Raw genomic sequence first — 19,630 nt, 5'->3', positions numbered from 1 at the left:
GCGCCCTTATGGCATCAACATTGAATTCCCCCAATTTGGCTAGCCTGTGCTGTCCCCTCCCCTTCCTTCACCCTCTAGCTGTCTCCTCCCACCCTCCCATCCGCCCGCCCTCGGGCTCCTCCTCCTCCCTTTTTCCTTCTTTCTTTCCCCACCCCCCATCAGTCTGAAGAAGGGTTTCGGCCCGAAACGTCGCCTATTTCCTTCGCTCCATAGATGCTGCTGCACCCGCTGAGTTCCTCCAGCAATTTTGTGTACCTTACTTAAAATTCAACTGGATGGGACAGCCTTGGCAGTATAGAGCGCTGCCAAATGGCTTAACATCAGCCCCAAGGCTGTTCACAAAATATTTGAAACCAGCCCTAGCGTTTCTACGTAAACGTAAACGCATGGTCATGGCATATCTAGATTACATACTTATTGTGGGCAAAACTTTGGAATTGGCCAAACAAACTGTAACAGCCACAAAACAGTTATTTGAAAAACTGGGGTTTATCATCCATCCAGTTAAATCTAAATTAACGCCTTCCACTACTATGGACTATTTGGAGTTCACCATTGACTCAGTTCACATGTCGGTGACTTTGCCGAAGGGAAAGGCTATAGACTTAATAGAGGCTTGCAATAACCTCATTGACATCAGTAAACCGTCCATCAGATTGGTAGCAAAAGTAATTGGCAAAATGGTGGCTGCTTTTCCAGCCACACAATTTGGACCTTTACATTACTAAAATTTACAGAGAGCAAAAATACAAGCACTCAAAATTAATGCTGGTCATTTTGACAGACCAATGAAGCTACCAATCAAAGCTATAATGGAACTAAAATGGTGGATAGATAACATTCGGCTTTGTTTCAATCCAATCATTATCAGCAACCCTTCTATGGTGCTACAAACTGATGCCAGTGCACTTGGTTGGGGTGCCACCAATTCCATCTCCAGCTGTGGAGGTAGATGGACTGCTCAGGAGGCATCATTATTACTAACACTGGGCATAAACTACCTGGAAATGTTGGGTGCATTCTATGGCCTAAAGTCATATTGTACTGGGTCATATCACCAGCATGTTAGACTACAGATTGACAATACCACCGTGGTAGCATATATCAACCACATGGGTGGAAACAAATGGACATCATGTGACAATCTGGCTAATACAATTTGGCAATGGTGTATCCAGAGAGATATTTGGATATCAGCTACTTACCTACCAGGTAAACTAAATTTAGTGGCAGACACCAGGTCACGCAAATTTAATGAAAACACCGAATGGATGTTGAATAAAAAAGTATTTGCTGATATCACAGCACGGTATGGAACACCAGATATCGATCTATTCCCATCCAGGCTTAATCACCAGTTATCAAACTATGTTTCGTGGGAACCAGACCCTGGGGCAGCGGCGACAGATGCATTTTCGCTGCATTGGGGGAAATTGTTTATTTATGCATTCCCTCCTTTCTGCCTCATCAGTCGGGCATTAAGGAAAATACAGCAAGACTCTGCATCTGGTATTTTGGTAGTACCCGATTGGCCTACTCAACCATGGTTCCCAGTGATACTGAACATGGTATTAGAACCATGTATCACCATCCCGATAGACCAGACTTATTGGTTCATCCCATAACGAGGGATAGCCACCCATGCCATAACTATTTGAATTTATTAATTTGTAGAGTCTAAAAATACCACTACTACAGCTGGGACTGACGAACCGAACAGTGAACATGATTTCGGCGGCCCACAGACAGTCCACCAAAAAACAGTATCTGGTCTATATCAGGAAGTGGGAGATGTATTGTCACAAAAACAGCATCACCTACAGAGAAATGAACATCCCGTCTGTTCTGGAATACCTGGCAGGCCTCCATTATGATGAGGGGCTCAGTTATAGTGCCATCAACTGCGCCAGAAGTGCCCTGTCAACTTATCTATGGCAAGGAACAGAGCGTCACTCTGTTGGGACTCACCCGCTGGTAACAAAACTTATGAGGGGAATTTTTAATACCAATCCCCCAAGAACCAGGTACTCCCAAATATGGGATGTGAGTATTGTCCTGAAGATGCTCAGGAATTGGTCTCCAGCAACAGCTCTGTCCCTACATAGACTGACATTAAAAACAGTCATGCTAATGGCTTTGGTCACGGCACAAAGGGTACAGTCATTACATAAATTAAGACTGGACAACATGACTTCTTCATCTGAAAATATTACGTTTCATATTTATGAATTAGTTAAGCAGAACAGACAGGGATCAGCAGGCCTCAATAGAGAATTTAGGTCTTACCCAACAGATGATCGTCTCTGTATAGTAAGACATTTGTCGTTATACATGGAGAACACGAAAATCATCAGAGGCAATGAGAAGGCACTTTTAGTCAGCCATAAGCAACCACACAAAAGAGTGACGGTCCAGACCATCTCAAGATGGCTGAATCAGGTTCTAATACAGGCTGGGGTGGATACTAATATTTTTAAATCTCATTCCACCAGGGCTGCAGCTACATCGGCAGCTATGCAGTTGGATGTACCAATGGACCAAATCCTCAAGACAGCAGGATAGTCAGGGGAAAAAACATTCCAACTATTTTATCATAAACCAGTCATTAAACCTGGAACGTTTGCAGAAACAATTTTAAGTTCTGTAATTTAATTTACCCCATAAATTGGGGCTATAATTTTGTGTTAATAAATTTCATGGATTTCAATGTCGGATTCATGTCTAAATTATGTTGACACAATTCCTCCTACAGTCATTAAGGCATATGTAATGCATGGACTCGTTTCCACGGCATGAAATCACAGGGCTTTGAAATCTTCACGTAGTCACTCACGTGACTCCGAAATAAAATAGTAAGATTAAACGAGAACTTACCAGTTCGAAGTTTGATCGTTATTTTATGAGAAGTACGTTGAGGGAATACGTGCCCTCCGCTCCCACCCATGATCATATACTCAACTGGTATTTCTTCTCTAATCCTACTATGTTTAAGTCATTACAGTTATCTGTGATTTCACACCGCTGCTTTGAAGAATGACACGCATGCGTCCTGGCGGGGTTCTTCACGTATTCCCTCGACGTACTCCTCATAAAATAACGATCAAACTTCGAACTGGTAAGTTCTCGTTTAATCTTACTATTAAAGATGGTTCAATGGTCTCCAATGAGGTAGATGGGACTGCACTCTAGTTGATGAGAGTACAGATCAGTTGCCTGATAACAGAAGGGCAGAAACTGTCTAGGTCGGCAGTATCTTTCAAGAAAGTTAATCGCTAAGTATTTAATTTCTAATTTATACTAACTGTATAAAGAGGCGTACGAACGGCACCAACTAGGTGTACGAACGGCACCAACTAGACAGGATTGTGAAGACCGCCAGCAGGATTATTGGTGCTCCACTCCCTTTCCTGCTGGACATATACAGGAAGAGATGTATCAGCAGAGCCATCTCCATCATCAAAGACCCCTACCACCCATCGCATCACATATTCTCCATCCTGCCATCTGGGAAGAGGTACAGGAGCATTAGCTGCAAAACCAGCAGGATGCTCCTCAGCTTCCCGCAGGCTATAAGACTGATAAACGGACTTTGCCCTCTGCCAAAGTATCGCGCACCAACCACCAACCTGGACACACTGCAGCAGAGCCACTGTCGTGCCGCTGCCGATCGGAACGCCTGTTGATGTTTAGTAGAGAGTAGAGTGTTTAATTTGTTCATGATGATATATGTATTTTTATTTCTATTTATTTTTTACTGCACACTGAATGGACACTGGTTGAGCAACGTTTTTTTGTTTTCTCTGGGTATGTGAGTACTCAGGAAAATGACAATAAAGATATACTTGAATCTGGAGGTTTGCGTTTTCAAACTTCTGTACCTCTTGCCTGATGGGAGAGGGGAGGAGAAGGAGTGACTGGGATGAGACTGGTCCTTGATTATGTTGATGGCTTTGCTGTGGCAGAGTGAAATGTAGAAGGAGTCAATGGATGGGAAGTTTGGTGTATGACGGTCTGGGCTACGTCAACAACGCTCTTTAATTTCTTACCTGTGCAGGAGAGTGGCCATAGACCATGCTGTTACATTTTAGTGTCACCAGCTATCAAATGTAGAGTAGGAATGCGATTACTTCTATTTACAAACTAGATTGTTTGCCAGGCACAATTACCATTATTTCAGGCACAACTTTTTGGGTATTTTGGAAATAATAAAATGTTCAAATGTTGAAAGGTTTGTAAACATACATTTTCTTGCACATCCCAAAGTGAGTAGGTTAATTGGCCTCTGTAAATTGCTCTTCATGTGTTGGGAGTGGATGTGAAAGTGGCGTAACAGAACTCGTGTGAACTGGTGATTGATAGTCTGCGTGCACTCGGTGGGCTGAACGGCCTGTTTCCTTGCTGTATCTTTCAAGGAAGTTAATCGCTAAGTATTTAATTCCTAATTTATACTAACTGTATAAAGTGGCCACCTTCAACACGGTGAGATGTGGCTCCTGGAAAAATGTGCATAAATAAAGAACAAGTCCAACCTGTCAGGCACACTGCAATTCAAAATGTGAATCAAGTGTGAATGTGGTTTGCTAGCTGTACTGTGGCTGAGAGGAGGGCGTTGCAGGGAATTATAAAAACTGCGCAGAACATTACAAACGCCCAACTGCCCTCCTTGGATGACATATATAGGGCCCGATGCTTGCGCCGGGCCACAAATATCAAGCAGGACACATCCCACCCTGCCAACCACCTTTTTACTCTGCTACCCTCTGGGAGGCGATTCAGGACTCTGAAGGCTCGCACCGGTAGACTAAAAAATAGTTTCTACCCATGTGCGATAAAAGAGCTAAATTCCAACAGAGAATGCTGGGGAAGCAAAATGTAATTCCAAGAAATTCCAAGAAATGCCGCCAAATTCTTTTAAATTCTTTTAAAATACCTATTTATTTTTTACTAATAAGTGTACATATGTGTTAATGGTTGTCGTGTTTGTATTTTTTTTAACCGGAGGAGATGTAATGGAATTTCGTTGCATAGTATTGTGCAATGACAATAAACGTATTCATTCATTCATTCATTCATTCATTCATTCATTCATTCAAAATGTGAATCAAGTCTAAAACAAATGTGGCTTTTAATCAAAATCAGTAACTAAAATCTTCCTTTACAAATCCAAGGGAAGCAGGAAATAATACTGACTCACTCATTTTACATGGCCATGTTCAGTACAATGGCTCATTTGATATTCCTAAAGATGTAGGCCTCTTTAATTTCACTTCTTCAAGTTTATAGTTTAGCGATACAGCCTGAAAACAGGCCCTTCGGCCCACCAAGTCCATGCCGACCATCGATGACCTGTTTACACTAATTTTATGTAATCCCACTTTCTCATCCACTCACTGCATGGTAGGGACAATTTGACAAGGCCAATTCACGTATAAACCTGCATGTCATTGGGAGGTGGGAGGAAGGTGGAGCACTTGGATGAAACCCAGATGGTCACAGGATGGAAATATCAATGCATAAAACTCCACACAGAAAGCACTCGAGGTCAGCATCGAACCTGGGTCTCTGGCACTGTGGGGCAACACAGCTTGTGATGCCACTTGTACACAGACCACACAGTACCAGAACTTCTCTTGACCAAGAATGATATTTCTGAAATTTCAATAATATCAGACTACCTGTCTGATCTGCCGCAGTGGATGAGCAGAAACTCCTTCCAACTGGCAAAGCCCAAGTCATAATATTCATTGGCATAGATTCAATCTCTTGCCTAACAACCATCCAAAATTAAATCAAATTGTTTACAAAAGTGGTGTCATATTCTACCCAAAATGAATTTCCTATCTCAAATCTATGCTATCATTTAGATTCCTAAAACCCAATTCTATAACCTTGCATAGTCTTCCGATTCCTTAAGCTTGAGACTTAAGCCTGAGCTGCCTCTGCAATTCTGTGTTCCATTGCTGCCGCCTCACAGCGCCAGAGACCCGGGTTTGTTCCTGACCTCAGGTACTGTCTGTGTGGAGTTTATAGGTTGGTACGTCCTCCTCTCATGTAATTTCTCAATTTTCACCCTCAGTAAACTTGAGTCCATCCAATAGTCTCTCAGACATGTTCTATCTTGCACTAGTCCCATTCCCCCTTTGCCCCATGACTGACAAATACCTGTCTAAATAACAAATGTTTGCTTGAAAATACCTGCTTGTATCTCACTCACTTCACTCTTCTCTCTGACATGATAATACATGGCAAGAGAAAGCGGCTGCCTAACACATGTTTATACAATCCAGGAATGTGAGTGGAGGGTAATATTTCTGAAAGCCAAGCTTTATCAGAGCCTCTGAAGTCTCCCACGAAGGTCAAAACTTCTGCTTCCAGCACTCGCTGAGAACACAGCTGAGAGAAGGATTTATTGAGTTCACCAGTCAAAAGGATGTAATTAGTGAAAAGGTCAGGTCCAAAAGTATTTCCAGATGCTGTTATATCATTTTTAAAGGGAATCTTCCCAATTCAGGAGCATATTTGTAACATCTACAAAACAAATAGTGTTGCACTCCTGCCAAGAAGCTGGCGCTGCACAGCACATTGAATGGTTTATATTGTCATTTTGGCCTAGATAGAGATACTGCTCCATTTTTATGATTTAAAGTTTTGTTCAAAGAGTGCGGGTTTGGAACTAGGGCAAAGATGTTAGGGAAACCCATAGGGCTTCTTCCCTATTTTAATTTGTTGATAGGAAGGAGCATTGCCTTCCAAACAAAATGTTGGATCACAAAGATAAGTTTGTTCCAAATTTGCCAGATGCAAGTTATTATTTAAATTGAATGATATTGAGCTTCCAAGTTTTGCTACAAGGTTAGAAAGGTAACAGCCTTGACTGTAGCTTCAGGCACATTGTGGTTTCAAAGCAGTGAGAACGACCAATTCTGCCAGTTTATTGAGGCACATCCTTCATTTCCATACACTCTCTATTCATGAAATTGTGCTAACTTCATGCTGGCACAAAATTAGATAATTTAACTCCTGATAATGAGCTATTTCTCACCAGTACAGGGAAATGCAATATAACGCAATCATTGTTTGGCAACCAGAATTTACAAAAAAAATCATAAGGCAATCAACATAGTTTTATAAAGGGGAAAATCATGTGAACAAATTTGCTTGTGTTCTTTGAGAATGTAACAAACAGGATGGACAAAGGGGAAGCATTATTTGGATTCCCAGAACGCATTGTGATAAGGTGCCGCATAAATGGCTACTGCACAAGGCAAGTGGATTGGCGTTAATATATTGTCTTAGAAAGGTGAGACACTAACAAACGGAAAACAGAAAGTTGACAGAAATGGATCATTTTAGACTGGCAATCAGTACCTAGTTAGATCCATAAGGGACACAAAGTGCTGGAGTAACTCAACAGGTCAGGCATCATACCTGGCCAACAGGGATAGGTGACATTTTGGGTAGCATTTGCCCAAGATGCTGCCTGCCCAGTTGAGTTACTCCAGCAGTTGTGTCCTGTCATAATGGGTACAGATTTGATCTCCATATTTAAGAAAGGATATTACTGCATTGGAGATAATACAGAGGCAGGCACTCAGTTGATTCCTGCGATGAAAAGGTTGACATCTGAAGAAAGATTGAGCAGGCTGGGCCTATACTCATTGTGGTTTCTAAGAATGAGAGACTATCACATGCAATTGTAGATTTTGAGGGGAATTGACGGGGTAGGTACTGAAATGATGTTTCGCCTGATGGAACTAGGCACAATTTCAGAATAATGAGTCATCCATTTCAGACAGAGATGAGGAAAGTGTTTTCCCTTTCGGTTGTGAATCTTTGGGATTCACTATCCATGGAGAGCTATAGAGGCAAAATTATTGAATCTGTTCAAGACCATGTTTGGCAGCCATTTGCACCGCAAGGGATTCAGAGGAAATGGGAAGAGAGCTGGACAGTGGTATTTAGATGTACGATTCTGGTGATATCCTGGTATCAGTCAAAGGAGAGGTCAAAGGAACAACGCCATTAGGAAATCACTAGTGGGACAAATAAAACATTGCACATAGGAAATACTTAACCAGTCAGGTAGCAACAATCAAGAGAGAAATGGAATGAACCTGACAGTGTGGTGACCTTTCATCAGAAATGAGAAAACCTAAGAGTTAAAACCAACTTTGAAGTGCAGAAAAATGGGAGAGGCAATGAGAAGTTTTGCCAGCTCTGATGAAAGGCCATAAATTAAAATGATTACCTGCACATCTCTCTCCATTTGTGCTGCCTTTGCCACTGTTTGTTCCAGAATTTATGATTTATTTCAGATTCCAGCAACTTAAATATTTTACTTTTGGGGACTTGTAGAACAGTTAGTTTGCCTTGAGGAAGGTTGTACCGGAACCAACTGCATTAAGGAAACCTAATCTACATGAAACCTAACGATCCGCAGCATGTCCGTGCCAAGATGGAAGACTGGCAAAAATACCTGGCTTCTTGTAAAGCCTGGTGGGTCAATGATAAACCCCACCATAAAATAGTGCCCCACTTGAAGCGGGGGGCCGCAGATACTTGCTTCCACCACCCCCACCACTCCCTCAGTTTCCACTTATGACCATTACATCTACCCTCCCCCTCACAATCACCGCGTCTTCCAAATATTTCCAACTCGGAATGATGTTTTGAGAATTCAACTCAAAAGTATAATTGTCCAATCTTCAAAGCTCTGGTCAAGTAGGCTACTTAAAGATACCAAATAGATACTGGAAGTCCAATATTGGTTTCAGTTCAAGTCCATGCATTCACAAGCAAATTGTTTTCTCTGCACCCATTTTCTGGACATGTTTATTTTTTAACATTTATTCATAATTATTTTGAAGTCTCACTCTTATTTTAAGCAACAAATGTTGGATTCATTAGGAGAGTCCAGCACACAAACAGGCCTTTGGTCCACCAGCACCAAGTGCCCATTTTTACAATATCCTTCTCTGATCCATTTTATACTCTACACACCTCCCATCAATGCCCCATCCCAAGCCACCCACAGATTCCACCACTCATCTACACTCTTGGAACGTTTCACGGTGGCCAATTAACCTGCCAAGATGAAAACTGGAACTCCTGGGGAAGACCAACACTATCACAGGGAGAACATGCAAACTTCACACAGACAGCACTGGGAGGTTACGATTGAACCTGGGACGTTGGTGAGGAGCTGTTCCAATATTGTCCATTACTTTCTGGCAATTATCTGAATTATCCCTTTCCCCGTCCCTCTTTTTCCCCCCAGTGTTTAATGCCCTTTGGTGTGGTTACTAAGTTGTCAAAGTGTAAGCCTGGAATGAATACAGAGACTGCTGAAGAGTTTGCGAGAAAGTCGTTGGATTGTGCCTTACTTGGGGATCGATGCAGTGGTTGTCTGTTACATGATATACAGGTAATCATTGCCAGTGAAAATTCATCTTGTGTCATGTTTGTTGATGGAACATCAACAGTAATGTTTCCAAGAGTGTGTAATAATTTAGTTTAAATCTTTTTATTTGCATTTTGAATTTAACAGCAATTTGCATACATACAATGATAACAGACAGTGATAATCAGGACATAATTGTACAACAGTATGTAAACGACCCTCAAAACCCTTACCCTTACCCTTACCCACCCTCGCCACCCGGGAACAAACAACACTCACATACGTACACATCCACACAAATACGATTAATTTAATTTTAAAAAAAATAAATAAAAAAATAAATAAAAATAATAAATAAATAAATAAATACATAAATTGAAGATAAATAAATAAGGAAAATAAAAACAATTGTGGGGAGGGAGGGGGGGGGGGGGGGGGGGGCGGGGGGGGGGGGGGGAGGGGGAGGAGTTGAGGGGATAGCAGCTGCAATAAGACAGAGCTGTGATAGAGGGCACTCAGTCCTCTTCCGAGTCCGGAAACAAGTTAAGAGAGTTAACAAGTTCCAGGAAAGGGTTCCATGTATCTAGGAATGTCTTGGTAGAGCCTTTGAGAGAGAACCTAAGTTTTTCAAGCTTTAAGTTGTAGAGCACCTCCTTGATCTGTGTCGGGGGACAGGTAAGTCTCCAGTTAAGCAAAATCAGTCTCCGGGCTAACAGGGTTGTAAAAGCCAAGACCCGCTTCAACGCAACAGAGAGGTTGGTGTTGGGGGGAATACCAAAAATAGCTGACAGTGGGTTTGGAGGAATAGTCTGGCCATAGGCTCTGCTTAGCACGTCGAAAGCACTCCTCCAAAAGGTTGCTAGCTTAGGGCAAGACCAAAACATATGACTATGGTTGGCAGGGGATTGATTGCATCTGTTGCAGGTGTCTTTAAAAGCGGGGTATATTCTAGATAATCTTGCGTTTGTGTAGTGGACTTTGTGAAGGACTTTGCATTGGATTAGGCCATGACGGGCACATATGGAGGAAGAATGGATCAAATCCAAGGCAGAGTCCCATTGCTGGTCTGTAATAATTTACACTCTGTGAATCATATCATCAATTAAACAGCTCTTCATTGTTTTTTAGGCCTTTGTTATCAGAAAAATCCCGCAATGGTTTCTTTTCAGTGATGCATTTTTGAATAAATGTATAGATATTGTGAGTCGTTCCAGAAGTTCGAGCAAATAATAAACCCCAGAGAACACTCTTCATCCAATCCATTGTGATTTACAGACCAACAACATCACTACTGGATATAGATTATCTATATCACTACTGGATATATCTTTGTTGGACAATATTTGATGTATTTTATCTGATTAAAAAATATTGATAGACGTATTTTTTCATCATTCATGGGATGTTACTCTCTGTAAAGGCATTGATCGTTTGATGCATGTATCTGAGGAGACTGATCGTCAGTCTCATAAGGGAGAAGTTGGGGGATAGTGGTTGTGGAATCAATAATAATGTGCATGGGAAAGGGATTGAATGTATGTGGACATGAGGTGTCATGGAATAGGCAGTTTTGCCATGTTTATCGCCTTTCTTAAATTGCCGAACCGAGGGGAATTTCTTTAATTGCCCTCCATATTTACCAGGACATCTCATGAGAGGTTAACAGCTAAACAAATGACTATGGATCTGGAGAACACTTTTGCCTGACAATGCAACAAAAACAAATTCAATCTTCTGAGGTAGGGAAGTAAACACTTGGATTTCTGTGACAATCCAGAAACTGCATTGCCCCATTACTACAATTCAATTTATTGTCATTTGGACCCCTTGAGGTCCAAACGAAATGTCGTTTCTGCAGCCATACATCACAAAACAAAAAGACCCGAGACACAACACAGTTTACACAAACATCCATCACATCGTTGTGATGGAAGGCAAAAAAAAACTTATCTCTCCACTGCACTCTCCCCCCCGATGTCAGAGTCAGAGTCAAAGGCAAAGCCCCCGGCTGGCGATGGCGATTGTCCCGCGGCCATTAAAGCCACGCCGGGTGATGCGAGGTCGTGCACCGGGTCTAGTTGTTAGAGACCCCGGCGTGCGCTCGCAAAGTCCCGCGGCCATTCCAAGCCGCGCGGGGAGATGGTGTAAGGCCCCGCTCAGGTGCTCTTCAACCCCGCAACTCGGGCGGCAGGAGTCGCCGCTGCGGAAGCCCCGAAAAGCGGTCTCCCAGCAGGGACCCGCGGGCTCCCGGTGCCGCCGTCCGCCAAACCCGCAGTTGCAGCCTCCGAAACTCCGGAGGTCGGGTGGCAGCAGCGCTCCACCACAGCTCCACCCGCTCCGGACTCGGCCAGCTCCGTGACGGTGCGTAGTCGGCTGCTCCGCAGCTGGAACCCCAGGTCGTTCCTGTTGGAGGCCGCTCCACGTTGCAGCCCCAACGACAACGGAGACCCGACAAAGAAAAGGTCGGGTCTCCCGTGCAGGTTAAAGATTTTAAAGTTACCACCTCCCCCCCCACCCCCCCACACACATACCCCAACAAAAAAAATAACAAAAACTACATAAAAACGAGACAAAAAATAATAAAACACAGATGGACTGCAGAGGCCGCTGCTGACGAAAGTCACGCCGCCCACCGATACTGATACTAGCTATATGTTCCAGATGGTGTTGATTCATGATACATAGATATATTCAAGTGAGAGTTAGATATAGCTCTCAGGGCTAACAGAATCGAGGAATATGGAGAAAAAGCAGAAACAGGGTACAGATTCTGGATGGTCGGCCATGGCTCGAAGGGCCAAATGTCCTACTCCTGCACCTACTTTCTAATGAATTCATTCAATAACTTAATTAATTCCCTGGGTCTTATGATCAGACTTGAATTTTCATTAGAATTGTAAAACCATTTTAGGATTGTCCAATTTAGATGCCCCACGTGTTTTGGAAAAGCCACATTGATTAAGAGTATCTGCCAAAGATTTGTCATGTAAGTTGAAATTCCACCTGTAACACATGTTGCAGATGGACCATTCACAGCTTTAAAATACTGCACCTCAGGGGAGTACCTATACATTGTTCCTTCACCCATCCTTCCCATGACCTTCGCTCATTAATATGCTAGCAGGGTTATCTAAGATTTTGGAACAACTCGGGTAGCACAGTGGCACACCTGGCAGAACTGCTGCCTCACAGCGTCAGAGACCAGGGTTCAATCCTGACCTCGGCTGCTGGCCGTGTGGTGTTGGCACGTTCTTCCTGCGACTGTAAGGTTTCCTCTGGATGCTCCGGTTTCCTCCATGTCCCACAGACATGCACGTTTGTAAGTTAAGTGGCCCCCATAAATTGTCACTAGTTTGTAAGGATGGGTTAACATAGAACGAGTTTGAGTGGGTGATCAATGGTCACCGTGGACTCACGTGGGCTGAAGAACCTGGTTCCATGCTGTATCTCTGAACTGAACTAAAGCTCCAAGACTGTGTCTTTCAACTCGGTCACAGTACCATCCTCAATATTTTATCTACTTCACATCCTTGGGTGGGCGGCGCGACTCACGTTGCAGCGGCCTCTGCAGTCCATCTGTCTTTTTTAATTTTTTTGTTTTTTGCCTCGTTTGAGTGTAGTTATAGTGGGGGTTTTTAACTGGGTATGTGTGTGGGGGGCGGGGGGTGAGGAAACGTTTAAAATCTTTTCCCTGTACGGAGGACCCGGCCTTTTCTCTGTCGGGTCTCCGTTGTCGTTGGGGCCTAGCGCCGTGGAGCGGCCTCCAACCGGAACGACCGGGGCTCCAGTCACGGAGCCTGCAGACTTACTTAACATCGCGGGGCTTTACATCGCCCGGCGCGGCTTTAATGGCCGCGGGACACTTATCATCGCCCGCCGGGGGCTTTGACTCTGACATCGGGAGGAGAATGTGGAGTGCAGGGAAGAGATAAGACTTTGCCTTCCATCACAGCGAGGAGGAGGTTCACTGTGATGGATGTTTGTGTAAATTGTGTTGTGTCTTGGTTCTTCTACTTGTTGGTATGACTGCAGAAACCAAATTTCGTTTGAACCTCAATGAGGTTCTCTTTTTCACACAGAGAGTGGTGAATCTCTGGAACTCCCTGCCACAGAGGGTAGTCGAGGCCAGTTCATTGGCTATATTTAAGAGGGAGTTAGATGTGGCCCTTGTGGCTAAGGGGATCAGAGGGTATGGAGAGAAGGCAGGTACGGGATACTGAGTTGGATGATCAGCCATGATCATATTGAATGGCGGTGCAGGCTCGAAGGGCCGAATGGCCTACTCCTGCACCTAATTTCTATGTTTCTATGTTTCTATGTTTAAATGACAACAAATAAATTGTATCATTGTATCATTGTATCAGTTTCATGTCTTTAATCTCTTTCAATGCTTGTAGATGTTTCTTGATGTAAAGTGACCAAAGCTACTTGATATACACAAGTATATGTGCATTGAATCCTCCCAGTTACAAGCATGCTTGTACACAAACTGTGTCACATTTCCTGGATACAGAGGCTTTCCACACTGACCCAGAAATGTTGCCAGTACCCAGTAAATGGAACCACTTCTTTCCCCATTCCTTCAGTTATGTGGTTATTTCTTTAATTTGCTTATTTACATGCCAATGCATACCTGGCTTGGTTAATATATTTAATGATCCTTGAAGTCACACATTTTTAATTTGGCTCCTTACTCACTTTTATGCTGCTGGTCCCATGGTGGAATTACAGGATCCTCAACCAACTTCAATTATCCTTTCATAACGCGTTTGATATTTGCTGGCACCAGACAGGCATCATGCCGTGGAACTCTTGATGCTGCTTACATTTCTCATATTATCACAGCCTCTGTAACTGTCAGATTATGTTTCCTCTTCCTCTTCCTTTTGGACATCTTCCTGCTTGAGGCACAATATTCATTTTGTAGTCATTCCCAACCAGGTTTGATCCTCAAACTTTTCATTCAGTGCGACCAGACACTGAAGCAAATTTTGAGATTCTTCCTGTTCTGTGTGAGGGTGTCTCCAACATGGACACCAGTTCCATGATCTAAACCACTGAGATTGAAGGCAGAGGCCAATTTATTTACTTCAGAACGGAACATAAACTCCCATTTATTGCATTGCGGACACATTTTCTGCCGGGAATAAGTTTGGTCCATGTATAAAACCATGGGCCAAGTCCATGTTCAAGTCCATCCATGTCCAAGTCCAATTAAACAAGAAACATTGTTTATTATTGCCATGTGCACCGAAATACAGTGAAAAGCCTTTTTGCAAACTATCCAGTCAAATTAAGTCATACTGTACATGAGTACCATCCAGCCATACACAACAGGTCGTGCAAAGAGAAAAATACCAGAATTCAGAATATAGTGTGACAGTATTATAGTGTCACAGATACCAGAAAAGTGCAAAATCCACAATGAGGTACATTGGGAGATCGGGATTACTAATGGGAGCACAGTTCAATAGTCTGACTATAGTGGAGATGAAGGTGTTCCTGAATCTGGTGGTGCATGCTTCCAAACATTTGTATCATCTGCCTGACAGGAGATGGGAGAAGACGGGTGGAGCAGCACAGTGGTGCAGCAGTAGAGTTGCTGCCTTGTAGCGCCAGAGACCTGGGTTTGATCCTGACTATGGATGCTGTCAATACGGAGTTTATACATTCTCCCTGTGATCGCATTGGTTTTCTCCAGGTGCTCCAGTTTTCACCTACGTCCAAAGATATGCGGGTTTGTAGGTTAATTGGTTTCTGTAAATAGTCCCTAGTGTGTTGGATAGAACTAGCTAAGGGTGATTGCTGGTTGGCATGTATTTGGGTAGGCCGAAGGGCCTGTTTACACACTGTATCTCTAAACTAAAACTAAACTAAAGACGGAATGATTGGGGTGAAAATGTTCCTTCATCATGTTTGTTGCTTTCCCAAGGCCGTGTGAGGTTTAGGTGAAATTGATGGGAGGTGTAGCCTAGTTTGTGAGATGGACCAGACGACATTGACAATTCTCTGCAATTTCTTGTATTCTTGTGCAAAGCAATTGCCAAACATAGCTGTGATGCATCCCAAAAGAATTGCACTTGTCGAAGTTTGTAAAAGTAAATGGAGACATGCCAAAATTCCTTGGTCTTGTGAGGTATTGGTATGCTTTCTTGGTCATGGGTTCATTTTTTTTCTCAGAAATTGTTGATGATATTCATGCATTGGAACTTGAAGCTCTCGACCATCTCTACTTCAGCACCATAGAAGCTGACTGGGACGTGTACACCACCTCACTTACTGAAATCAATAACTAGCTCCTGCAGCTTGTTAACATTGAGCAAACCTACCTGCCAGCTTCCAAATGAAAAGCAATCGTTTTGACTGAGTTGCTGCAGCACAACATGAAGTCTAAAACAGAACTTCCCCCAAAAGAGTCTTCCTGAGGGAAGTTAAGTGAAAGACAACAAGCTTTAGGTCTTTGGGCATCTTTTGGCCTTGATTAAGTTGGAAAACCAAAAGGACACATGATTGAATGGCAGAGTAGACTTGATGGGTCGAATGGCCTAATTCTACTCCTATTCCTTATGACTTACGACACCTTTGGCCTGATCCGTTGTTATAATAAAGTGATCCTGATGCAGAACTCCATTTGCAAAATCAAATGACCCCACAAAGTAACACATCTATTTGTGCATTCAGAAACTGAATAACTGTAGTCATCATACTTTAAAAATATGTAGAATAGTTATTTAAGAGTATTTAAAAGTGTTTTGTGACATTTAATCTTTCACAGCCTGGATATATTATGACTGGAAAAAATGATTAAGGTCATTTTCCTGCCTAGTTAGTTCATTTTTAGCAGACTCTGAAGCTGTACGTTCCCAAAACATATTCTTCCAGTGGCAATATGGAACTTCAAGTTATGGTTATTCTGCAGTAAATCACCATCTTCGCAGCAGGTTTTCCTTTTTTTCTCTTTGAAATCACGCAGTACGCACTCTATTGGCCTTGATTTATATTCCACACATACAGAGGTAAGAACTCTTTATCACAGACCTTGAATTTTAACGACAGCTTACATTGACATCACATTTTTAAGATAGGAAGAACACTCAAGATGTTTACCCAGCCAGAGAAAATGGGACGAGGAATGAAAACGGCCAGGCTTCATTTGCACCAAGCATTAATTTTATTTAAGTATATTTTCAGCCAGATTGTTCATTTCCTATCAAACATTTCTTTCCATTCAATATCAGAAAGGAAACACATTTTATTTTAATAAAAGATTCAAAATTATGTTTTAGAGATACAGCGTTGAAACAGGCCTTTTGACCTACCGAGTCCGCATCGACCAACAATCACACATACAGTAGTACTACTCCACACCAAATTTACTGAAGTCAATTAACTGACAAACCTGCACATGTTCGGAAGGTGTGAGTAAATCAGAGCACCCAGAGATAACCCAGGCGGAAATCCCTCAGGGAGAACATATACACTCCATACAGACAGTGTCCGTAGTCAGGATCAAACCCGTGTCTCCGGTGCTGTAGGGCAACAACTCTACCATTGTGCCATCATGCCGCTGCCCCTTTGCTCACTCACTTTCCTACCAAACAGCTACAAGATGCGTCTTCATACATTGGATGGTAAGGGCCTGTCCCACTTGGCCGTCATTTGCACGTCACGCAGGCGTTGTGCATTTTGGTCTCCAAATCTGAGGAAGGACATTATTGCCATAGAGGGAGTGCAGAGAAGGTTCACCAGACTGATTCCTGGGATGTCAGGACTGTCTTATGAAGAAAGACTGGATAGACTTGGTTTATACTCTCTAGAATTTAGGAGATTGAGAGGGGATCTTATAGAAACTTACAAAATTCTTAAGGGGTTGGACAGGCTAGATGCAGGAAGATTGCTCCCGATGTTGGGGAAGTCCAGGACAAGGGGTCACAGCTTAAGGATAAGGGGGAAATCCTTTAAAACCGAGATGAGAAGAACTTTTTTCACACAGAGAGTGGTGAATCTCTGGAACTCTCTGCCACAGAGGGTAGTCGAGGCCAGTTCATTGGCTATATTTAAGAGGGAGTTAGATGTGGCCCTTGTGGCTAAGGGGATCAGAGGGTATGGAGAGAAGGCAGGTACGGGATACTGAGTTGGATGATCAGCCATGATCATATTGAATGGCGGTGCAGGCTCGAAGGGCCGAATGGCCTACTCCTGCACCTAATTTCAATGTTTCTATGTTTCTATGTGACACGTAAATTATGTCGCGTAAATGATGCGCAAATAATACCCAAGTGGAACAGGTCCTGTAGTGAGGAGCCTAATAACAGAATCACACCACATTTTCATAAATCATTGTTCTCAGGACCGTAACTAAGATTTTTTCCTAGTCCACCTGGTTCATGGCCACATTATTCAATTAAATCAATAGGTTTATATTAGCTTCACATAAACCTTTATCTCAAGATCGATTTAGATATAATTATCACCAATACATGTGTAAAAGAGATAGTTACAACTGAGCAGGAATAATGCTGTTAAATCAATTAAAAATATAACTCTCACAGAAAAAGCAGGAATTAATTGACTGAGAGTGCTTGTACCATTAAGTTTGCATAAGGTAGACAAAAATGCTGGAGAAACTCAGCAGGTGCGGCAGCATCAATGGAGCGAAGGAATAGGCGATGTTTCGGACTTGAAACATCGCCTATTCCTTCTCTCCATAGATGCTGCCTCACCCGCTGAGTTTCTCCAGCATTTTTGTCTACCTTCGATTTTTCCAGCATCTACAGTTCTTTCTTAAACATTAAGTTTGCATATCTCTGTTGACTTTACATACCATCTGTTTGAAGGTGCGATTACTGTCAAAAGATATAGTAAAGTCCAACCCAATAAAGTGATTCAGGATCATATAGAGGGCTGTAGGATGAGGGTGCAAAGTAAATGTGAAGAAGGACAGGGTTAAAACGAACCAGCTGATTGGAATAAACAGCTTGCATTCACTTTGACTAACTCATTAAATCTAATTCTCTCTCCACAGATGCTGCCTAACCTATTAAGTTTCTCCTGCATTTTCTATTTTTATTTCAGATTTCCAGCATCTGCACTGTTTTGCCTTTCAAATTTGTATTGTGAAGCTGATTAATTTGCATAAACACGGTGATCATCTTCAATATGTAAAGGCGATGAATTATCTCAGATGTTTAAGAGATAACAATATAAAATTTGACCAAGAGGGTCACTCAGAAGGTGATAGGTATATGGAACGAACTGCCAGAGGAGGTAGTTGAGACAGGTACTATAACAGCATTTAAAAGATAGGTATATACATGGGAAAGATTTAGAGGGATATGGGCCAAATGTGGGCAAAATGGGACTAACTTAGATGGGGCATCTTGGTCAGCATAGACGAGTTGGGTTGAACGTCCTGTTTCCAAGCTCTATGATGCTAAACAGCCCAAGCATTCACACATGCACAATAAAACACGCTTGATTGAGCCAGTGATTCTCTTTTGCTGAGATATCTCAAGGTGAATAGAAAACTTTGTTTTATAATTAAATTGCCAAAATTGGGCCCTGGAGCATAGTTTCAAACCTGTAAAAGGCAATTTAACGACTGATAGTTGGATCCCTATGAATATAGAGCATGGTTAATGTACAGAAGTGATGACCTGCCTGTCATTGGGATGTGGGGAGTAACCGGAGCACCCAAAGGAAACCATACAGTCACAAGGAGAGCAATGTAACTCTACAGACAGTTCCCAAGGTCAGGGTCAAACCAGGATCTCTAGCACTTTGGGGCAAAGGATCATAATAGATACATAGATACATAGAAGATAGGTGCAGGAGTAGGCCATTTGGCCCTTCGAGCCTGCACCGCCATTCAATATGATCATGGCTGATCATCCAACTCAGTATCCCGTACCTGCCTTCTCTCCATACCCCCGATCCCTTTAGCCACAAGGGCCACATCTAACTCTCTCTTAAATATAGCCATTGAACTGGCCTCATCTACCCTCCGTGGCAGAGAGTTCCAGAGATTCACCACTCTCTGTGTGAAAAATGTTTTTCTCATCTCGGTCTTAAAGGATTTCCCCCTTATCCTTAAGATGTGACGCCTTGTCCTGGACTTCCCCAACATCGGGAACAATCTTCCTGCATCTAGCCTGTCCAACCCCTTAAGAATTTTGTAAGTTTCTATAAGATCCCCCCTCAATCTCCTAAATTCTAGCGAGTACAAGCCGA

The 19,630-nt window shown here is 42.7% G+C and overlaps 1 protein-coding gene across 1 annotated transcript in view; it reads left to right on the top strand.

Moving 5' to 3' along the window:
• The window catches only part of hsd17b3 (hydroxysteroid 17-beta dehydrogenase 3), a 63,203-nt gene extending 52,415 nt beyond the window's left edge, over positions 1 to 10,788 (top strand). Inside the window, exons 9-10 of the mRNA XM_033018780.1 lie at positions 9,278 to 9,424; positions 10,529 to 10,788. Coding sequence (XP_032874671.1) covers positions 9,278 to 9,424; positions 10,529 to 10,630 — 249 coding nt within the window. The 3' untranslated portion in view covers positions 10,631 to 10,788. The remainder of the gene's footprint in view (positions 1 to 9,277; positions 9,425 to 10,528) is intronic.
• Positions 10,789 to 19,630: the final 8,842 nt, after the last annotated feature.

This window comes from Amblyraja radiata, chromosome 3, assembly GCF_010909765.2.
Source record: "Amblyraja radiata isolate CabotCenter1 chromosome 3, sAmbRad1.1.pri, whole genome shotgun sequence".
In the NCBI taxonomy this organism is placed as follows: Eukaryota; Metazoa; Chordata; class Chondrichthyes; order Rajiformes; family Rajidae; genus Amblyraja; species Amblyraja radiata.
Note: the sequence above shows the minus strand (reverse complement) of the source record. Positions and strands in the feature narration are given on the sequence as shown.